Source organism: Brassica rapa, chromosome A01 (genome assembly GCF_000309985.2).
Source record: "Brassica rapa cultivar Chiifu-401-42 chromosome A01, CAAS_Brap_v3.01, whole genome shotgun sequence".
NCBI classification, from domain to species: domain Eukaryota; kingdom Viridiplantae; phylum Streptophyta; class Magnoliopsida; order Brassicales; family Brassicaceae; genus Brassica; species Brassica rapa.
In genome coordinates, this window is record NC_024795.2 from 3,163,244 (window position 1) to 3,181,021 (window position 17,778).

Here is a 17,778-nt window from a genome sequence, read left to right on the forward strand (position 1 = left end):
TAAAAAATAATAATTTCCTAACGAAAATAGAGATACATAGAGAGATACATTTTAGAACTCATTTCCAAATGTTACCAAATGATAAAAGTTTGGAGAATTTATCTATCCTGAAATCCTAACACAAAAATGTCCTGATAAAACTTTTGAAACAATATTTATAAAATGTTTTATCTATGGGGCGGACTTATACAGCTCATAGTTTTTTTGGGCTTTGGCCTTACTACAACAGTTCTCTTTACTCACTACAATTAAACGGTAGATCAAATGTAGGGATTATGATGTAACAAAATCTGAATTTGTGGTGATCTTACTAGATTTGAGCGTTTTTACCTTAAACCGAAGTCTAAACCTTAACCCAATCCGAATTGTTGTAAAATAATTGTTTCTAAACGAAACTTAAAAGCTAAATATTTCTAAGTTCAAATATAACTCAAACCGAACTGAAATTTAAATTAGGATTTGATAATATCTGAAATTAGTTAAATATGTTACAGTAATTTAGATATTTTAATTTATTTATTATTCTGATAGAGTTTTATTCGTTACTTCAAATATTTTGTTTTAGTTGGTCTCTATATAGTTTAATTAATTTTAATTAGATTTTTAAATAATTTATATATTTTAAGTATTTTTGGTTAGTTTGTAAAATATTTTTGAACGATTTTAAGTATTGTTATAATCCGATATAAACTAAACCTGGAAAAAATCAAACTAAATGTTATCCGAAAACTAGTAAAACTTGAATGAGATTTATGAAGATAGTATTGAAAAACCAAAAAATTCAAGTCAACAGAAGAGAAACTAAAGGCACATCGAACGCCTAGGGGCGTAAATCTCACAACTCATATATTTTGACAACATGATGACTTCCATGTACTTGGGATAAGACTTTTAATACGTAATGTACTTGGATAAGACTTCCCAAAAAATAGAAATACATAAATCAATCCAAGGTCAGAACTGTGATTAAGCCATCCAAGCATAGAGAAGACTTACTTGGTTCCACGTTCTTGAAGCAAGAAAACTTCACATATCAGCAGAAACGAAAATGATTTGTGCATGACAATTGCTGTTCTTTCGCTATCAGCCGTCCTTACATTCTTCTTCCGGCCAAAAGCTTCACCTCCTCCTCTAATATATCTCCCTTCTTCCTCTCAAACACACATCTTTGTATTTGTTTCAAGAACTTTGCTCCAACCATCGAAATGACCTGTCATTTCGTATACTCTCTCTTACTATTACTCCTCGCTGCCAGCTTCGCCCTTCCTATCTCCGGCGACGGTGCGCTGATGCTCTTTTGAAGTTCAAGTCATCTCTCGTGAACGCCACTGTCCTCGAAGCCGAAGGATGGGACTCTGGTGTCCCTCCTTGCACCGGGGATAGAGGAAGCCACTCGACATGGAAAGGAGTGATGTGCGACAACGGCGTCGTTTACGCTCTCCGCTTAGAGAACATGAGCCTCACGGGGACGCTTGACTTGCAACCGCTCGTTTCAATGCCCAGTCTCGAGAGCGTGAGCTTCATGTATAACAGCTTCGAAGGGCCGATGCCACGTGGAGTCGATGGGATTGTAACTCTTGTGTATCTTTACTTGGCGCATAACAAGTTTTCGGGTGAGATCGACGGTGATTTGTTTGACGGCATGAATGATCTTGTGAAGGTTCATCTCGAAGGAAACATGTTTTCCGGTGAGGTTCCGGAGTCGTTGGGGAGACTGCCGAAGCTGACGGAGCTGAATCTTGAGGATAATATGTTCACCGGGACAATACCGCCGTTTAAACATAAGAGTATCGTTAGTGTTAACGTTACTAACAATCAGTTTTTTTTTTTTTTTTTTTTTTTTGTCACTACTAACAATCAGTTAGAGGGTCGTATTCCGGTTGCTCTCAGCCTCATGAACACCACTTTCTTCCAAGGTAATCATCATCATCCTCATAATCATATCATGTCTTGTTCCTTTAATTAATTAATTACCATAACATTGTTACTTATTCTAGTTTACACGAATATCAATCAGTAGTGCAATCACTTATCAACAATGAATTAGTTCAATGGTTAAAAACTCTTATATCATTTTGTAAAAAGACTAATAAGTTATATATATTTTATTTTCGGTGGAAAGAACAAGAATCTACTCTAAAAAATTAATTTAACATATTTTTTAATCAAATTTAACATGGTTTATATATCACCAACACTAGTTCTTCTAAGGTTTTATGATACAAAAATAATCTAATTTTGTGTTCGTACACTATTAGAATCTTTATCAGTTTATGACTACGAATTTCAAATTTTGTCGGCTTCTCGTTGTAAAAGGATTGATCCTTGTTAGTTTTCATGTCAAATTTTAAATTTGAGCGGACCTTGTGGTCCAGTGGCAGTAGATGGACCTTGGTTGTAAACATTCCTACTGCGGAAACTAATTCACATTGTTCTGTTTACTTCAGCTGCGGATACGTCCGTATAAAAACTCGAGAAATGGTTTGTCGTGGGTTGCACCTCCCACCCGGAGGTTAGATCTGTGTCTATATGGGTTTAATCCTTTACTTTAACAAAAAAAAAACAAATGAAAAAAAATAAACTCCATCTGATTATTACCAACCATGGGGAACTTTGAATTTATTGGTCCATGCACTCTTCGTAAGTACTGAGAAGCATGCTGAGTTTTTCCATGCGAACTTACAAAATTGTTTTTCAAAAATTGACATAATGCGCAGAATGAATAGATTTCTTGTAGAAATCATATGTGAACATTTCTCTTTTGCCAGAGTAATTTCCTAATAAACCGAACTGGTAAATAGTATTTGCTGTAATCTCTCCTTGCCTATGACTAAATGTGCCACGTAAGTAAGATTTGTAACTTTCAAATAATTTGTTTGGGTTTAAAACAGGCAACAAGGGGCTGTGTGGACCGCCTTTGCTTCCCTGCAAAAACACTCCCCCCTTGCTTCCGGTGTTTCTCCTTGCCATCACCATCCTCGCCGTCGTAGTACTCGTTGTCTTCTTCTGCTCCATTTTCATCTTCGGCCGCCGTAAAAATAAAGCAAGCGAAGTACATGAACACGGCTACAGCAGCAGCCTCGGTACACTCTCCATACCATCGGAGCAACAATTCAGCGAGAAGAGCTCGATGGACTCTAAAGTCTACAGGAAACTAGCCAACGAAGTTTCGCAACGAGACTCAGTAGCAACATCATCAATATTAGAGCTGCCTCGAGAGGAAGCCGACAAGCGAGTAGATCAAAAGAAGCTCCATTTCGTCCGGAATGATCGTGAGAAATTCACGCTCCAGGAAATGCTCTGTGCATCTGCGGAGGTTCTCGGAAGCGGGGGGTTTGGGTCATCCTACAAGGCGGCTTTACCTAGCGGACGTGCGGTGGTTATAAAGCGGTTTAGGTTTATGAGTAATATTGGAAGGGAAGAGTTGTATGATTATATGAAGAGGATCGGACGGTTATCTCACCCTAATCTCCTTCCGTTGATTGCCTTCCACTACAGAAAAGATGAGAAGCTTTTCGTCACTGATTATATTCCCCTTGGGAGCCTCGCCAATCTCCTCCATGGTTAGTGTTCTTTGAACAATTTGTTGCAATATTTTAAAACCGGACTGTCATAACATAAAAAGTTTTGGATTATGAATCAATATGGCTTCATCTACAATCAATTAAATTCAGTCAAAAAATAAAAACAGAATTACAAGTGGGGTTTTTAGTTTTCAGGTAAGTTTTTTATAAACATAATTAAGTTTAGTTAGTAAAGTTTTTTTATAAAAATAAATTATTTAATAAAATTAAAATATAAACTAAATGAAAATTAGATATTTTGATATTTAATAATGATTGTGAGTTATGAAAAGTAAAATAATCGAATAAAATAAAAATAATTTTAATGATTTTAAAATAAAATTAATTTTTGATAATGAATTATAAATAAATTCGAATGGTTCACAGTTTAACCTGGTTCAACCTTCGGTTCTGTTGGGTTTTGAAAACACTGATTTGTTGATACTTTATTTTGTTAATTTTTGCAGCAAACCGGACACCCGGCCCGGTGGTTTTGGATTGGCCGATCCGGTTAAAGATTGCAAGAGGAGTCACTAGAGCTTTGGACTATCTCTACAAAATATTCCCTGATCTGAATCTCCCTCACGGCCATCTCAAATCATCCAACGTTTTGCTCGACCACGACTTCGAGCCGCTACTAACGGACTACGCTCTCGTCCCTGTGGTTAACAAAGATCAGTCTCACTTCATGGTGGCTTACAAGTCACCAGAGTTCACTCTGGAAAACCGGACATCAAGAAAGTCCGATGTGTGGAGCTTGGGAATCTTGATCCTCGAGTTACTCACTGGGAAGTTTCCGGCGAACTATCTCCGGCATGGGAAGGGATCTGACGACGAGCTAGCTGCTTGGGTTGAGTCAGTAGCGAGAACCGAGTGGACACATGATGTGTTTGATAAGGAGATGCAAGCAGGGAGAGAACAGGAAGGGCAGATGCTGAAGCTGCTCAAGATTGGGTTGAGGTGCTGTGACTGGGACGTAGAGAGGAGAATGGAGCTTCACGAGGCTGCTGATCGGATAGAGGAAGTTGATCACGGAGACGTTGGTGAAAGTTTTCAAGAGAGTTTTCGATCTTCATACGTGACTGCTGATTATGAGTATCGTTTTTCAAGAACCACGACTGGGGAGTTCTCGCTCGTGTCCCTCTAAATCTCTCATTGATGTTTGTTGATTAAGTTTCTTGTCTCTGTTTGTAGGTAAAGACGTACCACTTTTATTGGCATTCGATTATGCCCTCCAAGACTTACTTGGTTGCCTCCACGTTGATGGAGATCGTTGACTTTCATGTAATCTTCAAAAGATTTACTCTTACAAAAAAAATGTCAAATACTGAATAAGACTCATTTAAAAATCTTATAAAACGAAACATCGATACACGTAATCAAGATTGTAATTAAGCCACATCCAAACTTAGACTTACTTGGCTCCACGTTCTTGAAGCTTTTTCCAACAGAAAACTCACACATTAGCAAGCGAGAACGATTTGTTGCGGTGACCTTTGCTGTCATCTCGCCATCAGCCGTCCTTTCATTATCCTTCCGACAAAAAGCTTTCACCATATAGTTTCTTTCTTCCTTTGAAACATTACATTTTTGTTTTTGTTTCTTCAAGATGATTCTTCATGACAACAAACCTGGGGTGGTATACTATCTCTTATTATTACTCCTCGCTGCCAGATTCGTCGTTCCTATCTCCGGGGACGGTGACGCCGATGCGCTTTTGAAGTTCAAGTCATCTCTGGTGAACGCCACCGTCCTCACCGGATGGGGGGACTCCGGTGATCCTCCATGCACGGGGAAAAAAGGAAGCAACTCGAAATGGAAAGGAGTCATGTGTTCCGCCGGCGTCGTTTACGCTATCCGTCTAGAGAACATGAGCCTCGCGGGGATGCTTGACGTGCAAGCGCTAGGCTCCTTGCGCGGTCTCAAGAGCGTTAGCTTCATGCGCAACGGTTTCGAAGGTCCAATACCACGTGGACTCGACGGGCTTGGATCTCTTGTGCATCTTTACTTGGCGCATAACCGGTTTTCCGGCGAGATTGACGGTGGTTTGTTTGATGGAATGAAGGATTTGGTGAAGGTTCATCTTGAAGGAAACAGATTTTCCGGTGAGATTCCCAAGTCGTTGGGGAAGTTACCGAAGCTGACTGAACTGAATCTTGAGGATAATTTGTTCACCGGGAAGATACCGCCGTTTAATCAGAAGAATCTCGTTACCGTTAACGTCGCTAATAATCGTTTAGAGGGTCGTATTCCGTTAGCTCTCGGCCTCATGAACATCACCTTTTTCTTAGGTAATCATAATATAGTTACTTGTATTCCACGTTTACGGCTGTGAATTTAGTTTACAAAATATCGATCAGTAATGCATGTCTATATTAATTCATTTAGTCCTTGAAAACTTGAAAGTCATGGAATTATATGAACATCTGATTATTACCATCCATGCAGAAACATTGAACTTTTTGGTCATGGATTTGGATTCTTTGCAAGTAGTGAGCAGCACGTTTATAGTTTGACACAATGTGCGATATAATTAGTTTTCTTCTAAGAATCATATGTGAAAAATAATTTATAGCATAAATAAAATGATATCTCAATAAGTTTTTTTCATTATTAAAACTAAAATAATAAACATGTACGAAAATAGTAAATTAAGTTTTTTTTAAAAAAAAATATTAGATTCTTAAAACATATGACTTCATTTCATTTGTTTTTATATTTTATTTTATTTTTTAAATTAACTACATAATTAAGATATCAGAATATATTATTGTTACATTAACGTAATACTCATATGGTAATCTTTCTCTAAATAGTAACTTTTCCATCAACTGTATTCTCCCATTTACCTAGGTAACAAGGGACTGTGTGGACCGCCTTTGCTTCCCTGCAGACACCCTCGTCCACCGTTGGTTGCAGTGTTCCTACTTGCCCTCACCATCCTCGCCGTCATAGTCCTCATTACCGTTTTCTGTTCCGTTTGCATCCTCAGCCGTCGTCAACGCAAAGGTCCCGAACACGATCACGGCCACAGCCCCAGCCTCGGCCTCGGCACAGTCTACCGACCAAGCGAGCAACAGCAACAAAACAGCGAGAAGAGCTCGCAGGACTCCAAGGTCTACAGGAAGCTAGCCAGCGAAGCTGTGCAGCGAGAGTCAACGGCAACATCATCAGCATTATCCCAGAGAGCTCTGCCTCGAGAGGAAGATCAGCGGAAGCTGCATTTCGTTCGGAATGATCAGGAGAAGTTCACGCTCCAGGATATGCTCCGTGCGTCCGCGGAGGTTCTCGGCAGCGGGGGGTTCGGATCGTCGTACAAGGCGGCTCTGACGGGAAGCCGCGCGGTGGTTGTGAAACGGTTTAGGTTTATGAATAATATCAGGAGAGAGGAGTTTTACGATCATATGAAGAAGATCGGACGGTTATCGCACCCTAATCTACTTCCGTTGATAGCATTCTACTACAGAAAAGATGAGAAGCTTCTCGTCACCAATTACATTCCCAATGGCAGCCTCGCCAATCTCCTCCATGGTTAGTGTTCTTCCTCTCTGATGTTTTTTTTTCCCCAACTATTCTGATTAAATTTTGCTGGTTTGGGTTGGTTCTGTTCGGTTTTTTGCCTTTTCTGGTTCAACTTTCTATTATATTTGGTTTTGGTTGATAACATTTCAGATTTGCTTCATTCAAGATATAACTAAAATCCATCTTTAGATTTCAAATATTTATGTTTGATAGTGTATTAAAATAACAATTGAGTTGAATATTAAAAATATTTATTTATACTTTGAATATTTATTCCCTATCTATTTTGCATACTATTTGATTAAATCTTCTTCAATTTTTTTTTAGATTATTCAAAATTTTAATTTAAAATTTTAAGTAATTAATTAGACATCTGTTTGGTGTTAATAACATTTCAGATTTAGATATCTTTTATAGTTTAACTTACAAGATCATTCTTGTAAATTTTCTCTTTGGATATGGATTAGTTATTTTTGGTTCGAATTCGGTTTAGTTATCCGTATTCAGTTATTTTGCCCATGCCTATAATTATATTTGTTTCTTTTTACAGCAAACCGGACACCCGGTCAAGTGGTTTTGGATTGGCCAATCCGGTTAAAGATTGCAAGAGGAGTCACAAGAGGCTTAGCTTATCTCTACAGAACATTCCCTGATCTGAACCTCCCTCACGGCCATCTCAAATCATCCAACGTGTTGCTCGACCACGACTTCGAGCCGCTACTAACAGACTACGCCCTCGTGCCAGTGGTCAACAAGGATCAATCTCACCAGTTCATGGTGGCGTACAAGTCACCAGAGTTCACTCAGCAAGACCGAACATCAAGAAAGTCTGACGTCTGGAGCTTAGGAATCTTAATCCTCGAGATACTGACGGGGAAGTTTCCGGCGAACTATCTCCGCCAAGGGAAGGGAGCTGATGACGAGCTAGCTGCATGGGTCGAGTCAGTAGCGAGAACTGAGTGGAATGCTGACGTGTTTGACAAGGAGATGAGAGCAGGGAAAGAACAAGAAGGGCAGATGCTGAAGCTGCTCAAGATTGGGTTGAGGTGTTGTGACTGGGACGTAGAGAGGAGAATGGAGCTTCACGAGGCTGTTGATCGGATAGAAGAAGTTGATCACAGAGAGGCAGGTGGAAGTCAAGAGAGTTTTCGATCTTCGTACGTGACTGCTAGTGATGGTGAAAATCGTTTTTCAAGAGCCATGACTGGAGAGTTCTCCCTCGTGTAATAGCTTCTCTGTCTCATTGATGTTTGTTGTGTCTATGTTTGTAGGTAAAAGACTGATCACCTTTTTTATTTGCATTTTTTTATTTTCTTAGTTATGGTTGATGAGTAAGCTTTTGTTTCTCTTTGTGAATACGCGTGCCCTTTTGTTTGGTATCATCTAGACGCAAAAAAAGAATTTGTCTTTTTATGATTTCTTCTTCAACTTGTATACTGTTGAGATAAGCAAGAATATTAATTTATGGTTTCATTCACAAGCTTTGTTGCTTTAGCTACTCTGGGTAACGTTCCAGCTGGTAGTATATTCTTTGAGGATATTTTGATTTTACTTTTACAAGTTTGTTTGATAGAGACCTTAATAAAATTTATATCTTTTTATATATATTTCTTGTCCCCATGTGACTTTCCTTTATCCCTTTTTCTTGGAATTTACAAGCTCTGAGCAACAAGAATTAAACCTCTGGTGAAATCTTGTTAAAATCTACTCTGTACTGAATTTTGTTTCTGTATATCTTCCTCGTACCAAAGGTTATATCACTCTATCTCTCTCTGGTTCAGGTATGTTGAGTTTTTGCTTGCTACTTTTTCTCTGAACAGGTCTTCTGATACAGTTCATCGTCTTTATAACCTGTTATAGATGGTCTGTGTTACAGTTTTTTTTTTCAGTTGTATATCCTTGAAGTTCTATTTTGGGTTTCTGATGTTTTGAAACTTTTCTTGATATTTTTGTATGTTTGATCATCTAAGATGGAACTTTGGGGGTTTTAATCACCTGAAACAAATACTTAGTCTAATTCTAGACTCAGTCTTCATGTGTCTCTCAGTCACAAAGCATGTGATCTTTGCTTTAGAACCCTTTGGGTTGGAAAAGAAATAATATAGCATACTCATACCATAAGACTAAGGCAGAAGCATGTCTATTCTCATATTGGTTTAGGTTTCTCTTTCTGAATAGAAGAAGCATAAAGAGCACAGTGGTGTTGCAGTTGAGATGGCAGTAACAGCAGATTATCAAGTCCAGTTTCCGGAAAATGATGATATTTACTCTATACTAGCAGCTGAAGGGATTGAGTTCCTTTTGTCACATAGTGGAGAGGTACCAGTCATTCTCTCTGTGCTTTATACCCTCTCAGACTTTTCTATACTAAGGAACTTTTTATTAAACGATAAGCTCACATCTATCAGGTACCATTGGAATATATTCACGGGAAAACGATCTGTCTCTTCTTCTCTGCAAACTGGTGCAGGCCATGCAAGGACTTCACTCCAGAGCTGGTAAAGCTCTACGAGAGTCTCCAGAAACGAGGAGAAGAACTCGAGATCATCTTCGTCTCATTTGATCATGATATGACTTTGTTCTATGAACACTTCTGGTCCATGCCATGGCTCGCAGTTCCCTTCAGTTTAAGCCTACGCAACAAATTAACTGACAAGTATAGGGTTGCCCGTATCCCATCACTCGTGCCTCTATATCCAGATGAAATCTCGGTCGCTGATGACGTCATTGGTCTGATTGAAGACTATGGTCCTGAAGCATTTCCTTTCACTAAGAAGAGAAAAGAAGAACTCAAAGCCATCGATGAATCCAAGCGCGTTGGAGGACAGTTGGAGAAACTCCTTACACATGAAACTCGGAGTTATGTTGTTTCTAGAAATGGAAGTAAGGTAAGAAAAACCAGATAGAACCGCACCGCAATTAATAACAAAAATTTCTACATATATATATATCTATATGTTTTTGTTACTATTAAAACCACACCGCAGTTGTTCAGCATAATACCATTCAGACCCCGAGTTATAACTTCATCTCTACATGGTCTCTGATCAAATGATCCTTTATGATGATTATGTCTATGAACGATATGCAGGTACTAGTTTCTGACCTTGTGGGGAAGACCATAGGTTTATACTTTGGTGCACACTGGTGTCCGCCTTTTCGATCATTCACTTCTCAGCTCATAGATGTCTACAATGAGCTTACAATCTCAACAAAAGGCTCCTTTGAAGTCATCTTAGTCTCAACAGACAGAGACGCAAGAGAGTTCAACATCAACATGACTAACATGCCATGGCTTGCAATCCCTTACGAGGACAGAACAAGACAAGATCTCTGTAGAATCTTCAACATCAAACTCATACCTGCATTGGTCATCATAGGACCTGAGGAGAAAACAGTGTGCACAAACGCGAGAGAAATGGTGTCGCTGTATGGATCTAGGAGTTATCCATTCACGGAGTCCAGGGTTGCTGAGTTAGAAGCTTGTTTGAAGAAAGAAGGTGACTCGTTTCCGAGGAAAGTGAAAGATAAGAAACATGAGCATGAGCTAAAGCTGGATATGGCAAAAGGTTATGTGTGTGATTTTTGTAAGAAGCAAGGTAAGTTTTGGGCGTTTTCTTGTGATGCTTGTGATTATGATCTTCATCCTACTTGTGTGGAAGAACAAGAAGAACAGTGATTTGTCTTAAAGATTTTGTAAGTAAACAATCAAGATCTGTTATGTTCTGAAATTAAGACTCAGTTAATGGAACTTTCATATCATTAACAAATGTGTTATAGTTTTACAACAGTATCCAATATTTTTTTCTATGACGATTATTACTCTGATTACCAAAAAGAATATTCAAATAGTCTTCCATCAAAGCTAATGCTCTTCTTTTTTTTATGAAAGCTGAGAATATTCAAATAGCCTCCGCAGCTTCTTCATCTCCTTCTTCTTCCTCATCAACTACTGTTGGCTTGACCCTCTTAGGTCTGCCGCACAGTCTCACATTTTTGCCAGACAAGAGCTTCATTGCTTTCTCAAAAGTCACCTCACTTGGTTCAACGTTCTGCCAAGTACAAAGTTATCTTCAATGAAAACTCCTTTAAACAATAGTAAATCCTATCATACTATGGATGCAGATCCACATCTCATTTCCTTATCAAATACAAGACCAACATCTCCTAACAAATGCTCCTCTTATTCTAACTATATAATATTCATATAACAGTAGATAACATAGTACCTTGGGAACAGTAGCCATAGTGCGGCGATGTCGAACAGTAAATCCAGATTTGCTAAGCTTCAAGAACACAGGCTGCCCATCTTCAGGGTGGTTCCCCTGATCAGAAATGAGTAAACAGAGTCGTCAACACTCGAAAATGTTGAAACGCAATAGCTGTAACCTTAAATATCAGTCTTACCAGTGTCAGAGGATAGCGTAATAATTCGAGAGCACCTTCAAGCGTAATAGAGTTCACATCCTTTATCTGAAAAAATAAGGTTCTCAGTAAGAGAAGGCAAGCATTACATTACCAAGATACTACTGGCGCACGTATACACACTTGAACGTTTACTCAGTAAGAGAAACATAGGGAATGTTTAATTTGATAAAACTCCAAACATACATGGGACGCATTTGCTCGTTGTGGTACGTGTCCTTTTTTGTCCTCACCAAGCTGTACATAATGCCCATAGGGGCCGCACTTTAAAATAACCTGAACAAGGAAATTGATTCAGCAAATTGAAGTTTTAAGATAAATTGTCAACAGAAGAGGGTCAGACAGTTGGTGTTCAAAAAAGAAAAAGAAAAAAGAAGAGGGTCAGAGCAGCGATACCTTCTCATTGGTATTGGGATGAACACCTAGTAATTTGGGCTCTTCTACGCAGGTATTCTTTGGAGTCTCATCTTCATCTTCATCCTCTCCATAAAGCGTTTTGGCAACGAACCTGCATATGAACCACATAGCTCAAATTATATAGGTGATAAACAAACGCAAAAACGTAAATTCGTAAAATGTGTTGGCGAGAATACATGAATAAGCGAGCAAAGGTTAACGGTTAAGAGATTCAAAAGGCAGCAACTTACTTGCACGAAGGGTAGCCATCACAACCGATGAAATACCCTGAACCAAACTTGCTAACTTTGAAAACTAAGGTGCCTTCCGAACAACTGAAATGTAGACAGGAAACCCAATCATACACTCTTTCGAACTATGAATCACTGCACAATCTTGCAGAAGTGTGTGCCATTACTACACGTGAAAGTGATAGCATGGGTTGCCATGTATGAGGGGAGTTTATAAAGCAGATGCTCTATCCTGAAATTGATTAGGATTTCTAACATAGATTATGTGAAAGGTAAGAAGGTATACAGACCTCGGGCAAGTCCGTGTGGGATCGGGAAGGGAAGAAAACAGGAAGTCCTCGTATCTTTTTTCCAACATTTTTTCCACCTGAAAATGTATGAATGTAAAAGTCTTAAGACATTTTTTTGTTGTTGCAGAAAGTAGAGTCAAAGAAAGTACCTGTTGGATTTGGACATTTTCGACACGTTTACAGTACGCGCTGAATCGTGTCCAGTAGTCTCTTAGGAGACCTTTCCATTCAGTTACACCACCAGAAACGTTGTCAAGCTGAAATGAAAATCTATCTCATCTTGCAATATTGTAAAATATCTATGGGATACGTTGAAATTGCTATAGCGAATACAGAGCCGAGTAAAGAAGAAACTAAAAACCCACCTCAGTCTCCATATCAGCAGTAAAACTGTAGTCTGTGACCTCCGTGAAGTAGTTGGTAAGAAAGGCTGAAACCTGGAAACATAGTACAGAGGTTAGCAAGATAACCTTGCTATGGTTGGTTTACAAAATCATCAATTAGTGAGCTTAATAAATGAGGAATATACCATCCTCCCACGGAATTCCGGATACAGTACTCGGCTCTTAATTGTTAGGTACTTTCTGTCCTGTGAAAATATACAAGAAATTCCTAATTTCAGGTGACTTTAGAGTCTCTTAATCTCCAACAACAGAAGCACTAGAAAAAACCCCACAACTTTCTTAACACAAGCACATACCTGTAAAACTTTAAATATGGATGCATATGTCGATGGTCTACCTATCCCGAGCTCCTCGAGCTTTTTGATCTGAATCACATTAAAACATGTTTAACAAATTATGTATTGTAACACTTGGCAACAGTACAATAAAAAAGTTTCATGCCTAATACTTCTGCGTAACCACCAGATTCAGCAATCACACAAAGAAGAAACCCCTTTATAAGTTCATGTTTAGCTACCATCTTACTGACACAGAGATTAATGTAACGAGAACCAAAATGAGCTACTGGAGACTAAGATGTGTAGTATTAAAATTTCATTATCCCGTCTGGCGTACCCATTTTCCAGAATAATTCAGTTTTGACTTAAGAACAGTAACTTAAATCAAGAAGGCAAAAAAAAAAAACGAACGGATCTTTTCTGGTAAACAAAACTGTGTCAGTCCCAATTTTTCTAATCATGTGTCAGTCCTAATTGACCGTCACTACTATTCCAAAAAAGAGCCTACACTGATGGAAAACATAGTGTGGAACTGGATCTTAGACAACTTCTGACAATAGGGAAATGGGAATACTATACCAGTGACCCCTCGGAATAGCGTGGTGGGGGCTGAGTATGGTGCTGCTTGAGTTCCACTTCACCAATTTGTAGCAGATCCCCATCCTGAAAAGATGAGAAAGAAATGACCACCACAGTACAAAGCAGAGGTAAAAAAACTCGTGATATTAGGAATGCTACCTTCAACAAACTGAGTCTCTCAAAAGTTTCCTCCCGCTCACGACACTTATCATCGTCTTTGGTTCTGATTGCCTTAGCTTCAGGGTCCTACAACACAAAAAACAACAAATAACTTCTTTAGCACCAAACAGAAGAAGGATCCCTCATTAGCTTATAACAAACAGAACTAAAATTTAACTTGCAGATGACAGCTAGAGAAAAGAAGGAAAAAAAATATGAAAAGCTGCTCCAACGCCAAACTTTAGTGAATCATCGAAAATATGAAAAAAGGCCGCACCTCGTAAACTGCCTGATATCCAAGGAAATCGACTTTTGAGCATGACGATCTGAAGATAATGGATTCAGATGCATTTCCAATATCAAGTTGTATCTGAGAAAGAAAAGAGTCAGAATACAATGGAAAAATATGTTTAGTTTACAAAATTTAACCTTGAATAACTCAATATTAGCCGATCAGACACTGTATGCATGAATTAAAGGGCAAATTAACACATATAGTACCTGAACAACAGAAGCAGGCTCCATCTGACATGCCACAGCTCGCGACCATATTAAGGTATATAATTTTAGAGCATCCGCATCAAGCAGGCTAGCAATCGTTGCTGGAAATGCATACAAAAGATGTTGGGAGTTATGACAGTAAATTCTATGATACAAACTGATGATGAATAAAATAATTCCTATGATCTGAAGAAACACTGGTAAATGATTTTACTTACACGGTAATCTACGTATATTGGTAGGTCTAATAGCTTCGTGGGCCTCCTGAGCGTTCTTAACCTTTTTAAAATATTTACGAGGACCGTCTGCTGTAAAGTTCTTCCCAAACCTGCAGATAGTAGGTTAATGGTTGCTAAAATTTTCTCGAGTCAAATGGAATTCCAGATGCATTTATATGTCTTACCTTTCTGCCACCAAGGACTGTATATCTTTGATAGCTTCATCAGCAATCTGACGGGAACAGAAACAAAATAAATAAATCCAGGAAAATTATAAATGAAGTTGTAACAGATAGCAAGATGAATGAGTCAGTAATGATATTGAAAATCAAGAGGTCACCCACATGTAAACCATCTGTCCGCATGTATGTTATAAGACCAGTTGATTGACCATCGGACAGTTGGACACCCTCGTATAGTTTTTGAGCAAGCTGAAATGTACTTACTATGAGAAATATGCACTCAATGATAAAAATGAAAAAAAAATACAGTTTCAGTTTCTCAACCTTCATGGTATATGCTGATGAGAAATGCAATTTGTTAGCAGCGTCCTGCTGGAGGGTTGAAGTTATATATGGAGTTGGTGGATTTTTCCGTGTAGTGCTCTTTTTAATGCCCTTCACTAGAAAACTGTCTGATCTTATCCTTTGCTCAATGTCCTGAGCCTTTGCTTCAGAGCTGATAGAAAGCTGATTTAACTTCTTTGAATTTAAACTGGTCAAGTGAGCTGAAACAGCGGATGAACTATCCTTCCTTTGCACTTTGATCCCTACAGTCCAGTACTCCTGAGGCTTAAACCCGTCGATTTCAGTTTCTCTATCACATATAAGAGCCAAAGCAGCAGACTGGACTCGTCCGGCTGATGGGCAACCTGGAAGTTTCCTCCAAAGAAGCGGTGAAATATTGAATCCGATTAGATAGTCAAGAGCACGCCGTGCGAGATATGCGTGTACCAAGTCCCCGTCGATTTCTCGTGGGGACTGAAGTGCAGTTTTTATGGCTGACTCAGTGATCTCATGAAAAACAACCCTTGCTACTGTCATACTCTCGTGTAAGGCACCCTGCTGCTGCAACATCTCAATGATGTGCCAGGCGATTGCCTCTCCTTCACGATCTGGATCCGATGCAAGAATCAGATTTTCAGCTCTGAGGAATAAGGTGAACATAATGAGATAGAGAAGCATAATGACACATCCGGATACTATTCTAAATATAGTAACTGTGGATTTTTAAAAGTAGCTTAACAGGCGAGAGACCGTACCCATTTAATGCCATCTTTATGCTCTTAATATGAGTCCAGGCGGAAGATGGAACCTCCCAAACCATGCTAAAATCATCATCCGGCCTCACTGAACCAGACCTTGAGGCCAGGTCCCTGATATGACCATAACTTGGCAAAACCTCATACATGTCACCAAGATAGCCCTGAATAACCTTTGCCTTTGTGATTGACTCGACCACAATAACAGATTTTCCACTTGGTGGAAAAAGCGGTTTAGAAGCATTTTGACCTCGATGCTCTATGCTGTTTTTCATGGGCTGAGCTTGAGGAACCTGCTTCTGTTTTCCACTTTTGGGCGCCTCCACAATGGGAGACTTTGCCACCTCCTTCTGAGAAGTGTGATGTTAGGTAAAAAGTAAGCAAAGCCAAAACTATTATCTCGCAAAAAATTAAAAATACCTTAGCGGACGAAGGCTTCCGATTTTTAGAACTAGAATGTTTTGGCTTGGTAACGCTATTTGAACTCTCTTCTACAGAGATCGCTTCCAGAACTGGTACTGCTAAAGATGATTTATCATCGGCTTTCTTGCTCTTTGGCCGCCGTTTTGTTTTGACAGTAGAGGCTTGCTTGCCATTGCTGGCCGGTGAAGCTTCAGTTGATAGTTCTGAAGAAGCTAAGACCTTCTCCTGTTTCGGTGCATTGCTTGCTTCTGTTGGAGCAGAACTTTTGGGATCTTTTGCCACCTCCTTCTGAGAACCATACTGTTAGGTAAAATACGCAACGGTGAAACTATTAAGTCCCAAAATTTTAAAATACCTTAGCAGATGAAGACTTCCGATTTCCAGAACCAGAATGTTTAGTCCTGGGAACGGTTTTCAAACTCTCCTCTACAGAGACCTCCTCCAAAGCCGATACAGTTGAAGAAGATTTATCCTTATCTTCAACTTTCTTTTTCTTTGGGCGCCGTTTTGGTTTGACAGTAGAGGCTTGCTTAACATTACCAACAGGTGCAGCTGCTAAATCCACTTTGATTCCACTGCTAACATCTCCAATAGCCGGTTCAGTAGCAGTCACCACTTCAGCTTCTGAGGAAGCCAAAACCTCATTCTTCTTCTTATTCTTCTTCTGATTCCAGTTCTTACTAAACTTCTTGACAACCTTATCCTTATTCCCAGTATTAGGGACTTGAGAAAAATACCTCCCACGAAACAGTCTGAAACTGTTCCCAAAAGAACTTAAACTTGAACCGCTCAAACGAGCTGCATAACTAACTGAACCGAACGAAGGAAGTGCGCAAGCTAATTTAAAACAACTTGCGTTCTCTCTTTTGAACTGAAGCTGGCATACGTTTCTACAGACTCTAACTAATGAGGAGGAAGAAGATGAAGATGGGAGACTCTGAATCGCCCTGAACTGCAACTGCAACAAGTAATCAACAGAGTCTCCATTGAGTTCTAGTGATGAATTTAGTCAGAAGTCTAAACATTTAGCCATAAAGAAAAAAACTTTGAATCTAGAAATGGAGCAATTGAGTAGTCCACAAGAGGAAAGAGTCAAAAACACAAACCTTAGTGATGATTTTAGCCAAAAGTCTACACTTTTAGGCATAAAGATCACAAATTTGAATCGAAAATGGAAAAACTGATAAGCCCAAGAGAGGAAAGAGTGAAACACACAAACCTTAGCCATGAGGGGACGAAGAGACAGAGGTGAAGTCGAAGAAGAAGACTTAGCAGCCGCAAGGGAGAGCGTTCTCTGCATTGGGAACAGTCTGATTGATTCAGAAGGTTTCAAATCGTCCCACGAGTGTGATTTTGATGCTTCTCATATAAACCAGAAGAAGAAGAAGAATGATTTTGCCTAATGGCGGAGTAACAAGGAGAGAGAGAGACTAACAAGGGTTTACTTTACCTCTCTGGGGGGGTTTATCTGTTTATAAATCCGGGTCGGATCTATATAAAGCCCGGTA

General features: G+C 39.2%; 3 protein-coding genes and 1 pseudogene across 8 annotated transcripts; 3 read left to right on the forward strand and 1 right to left on the reverse strand.

Annotated features, from left to right (window-relative positions):
• Nucleotides 1–126: 126 nt before the first annotated feature.
• LOC103854921 lies at nucleotides 127–4,844 on the forward strand (annotated as a pseudogene).
• Nucleotides 4,845–5,083: 239 nt separating this feature from the next.
• On the forward strand, nucleotides 5,084–8,505 carry LOC103854932 (probable LRR receptor-like serine/threonine-protein kinase At4g31250). The gene is made up of 3 exons (XM_009131900.3): nucleotides 5,084–5,854; nucleotides 6,417–7,094; nucleotides 7,636–8,505. The coding sequence occupies exons 1-3, from the start codon at nucleotides 5,173–5,175 to the stop codon at nucleotides 8,310–8,312; spliced, it is 2,037 nt and encodes a 678-aa protein (XP_009130148.1). The 5' UTR covers nucleotides 5,084–5,172; the 3' UTR covers nucleotides 8,313–8,505.
• Nucleotides 8,506–8,722: 217 nt separating this feature from the next.
• On the forward strand, nucleotides 8,723–10,851 carry LOC103852020 (probable nucleoredoxin 3). Its single transcript, XM_009128913.3, has 4 exons — nucleotides 8,723–8,866; nucleotides 9,246–9,404; nucleotides 9,494–9,973; nucleotides 10,177–10,851. The coding sequence occupies exons 2-4, from the start codon at nucleotides 9,300–9,302 to the stop codon at nucleotides 10,762–10,764; spliced, it is 1,173 nt and encodes a 390-aa protein (XP_009127161.1). The 5' UTR covers nucleotides 8,723–8,866; nucleotides 9,246–9,299; the 3' UTR covers nucleotides 10,765–10,851.
• LOC103851997 (DNA topoisomerase 1) lies at nucleotides 10,822–17,715 on the reverse strand. 6 transcript variants are annotated; one of them, XM_009128886.3, is made up of 23 exons: nucleotides 17,490–17,715; nucleotides 16,626–17,228; nucleotides 16,268–16,558; nucleotides 15,848–16,194; nucleotides 15,093–15,732; nucleotides 14,931–15,017; nucleotides 14,772–14,818; nucleotides 14,587–14,696; nucleotides 14,369–14,469; nucleotides 14,145–14,237; nucleotides 13,868–13,954; nucleotides 13,709–13,792; nucleotides 13,148–13,216; nucleotides 12,977–13,036; nucleotides 12,813–12,884; nucleotides 12,597–12,704; nucleotides 12,448–12,524; nucleotides 12,158–12,241; nucleotides 11,907–12,018; nucleotides 11,697–11,786; nucleotides 11,493–11,558; nucleotides 11,315–11,410; nucleotides 10,822–11,137 (listed from the first exon to the last, which is right to left on the reverse strand). In XM_009128886.3, the coding sequence occupies exons 1-23, from the start codon at nucleotides 17,568–17,570 to the stop codon at nucleotides 10,988–10,990; spliced, it is 3,555 nt and encodes a 1,184-aa protein (XP_009127134.1). In that variant the 5' UTR covers nucleotides 17,571–17,715; the 3' UTR covers nucleotides 10,822–10,987. The 6 variants fall into 6 exon arrangements, with proteins under 6 accessions (XP_009127134.1, XP_009127126.1, XP_033135212.1 ...); XM_009128878.3 differs by having other exon boundaries at nucleotides 15,848–16,197; XM_009128893.3 differs by having other exon boundaries at nucleotides 10,828–11,137; nucleotides 15,848–16,197; nucleotides 16,268–16,555.
• Between the last annotated feature and the right edge of the window lie 63 nt (nucleotides 17,716–17,778).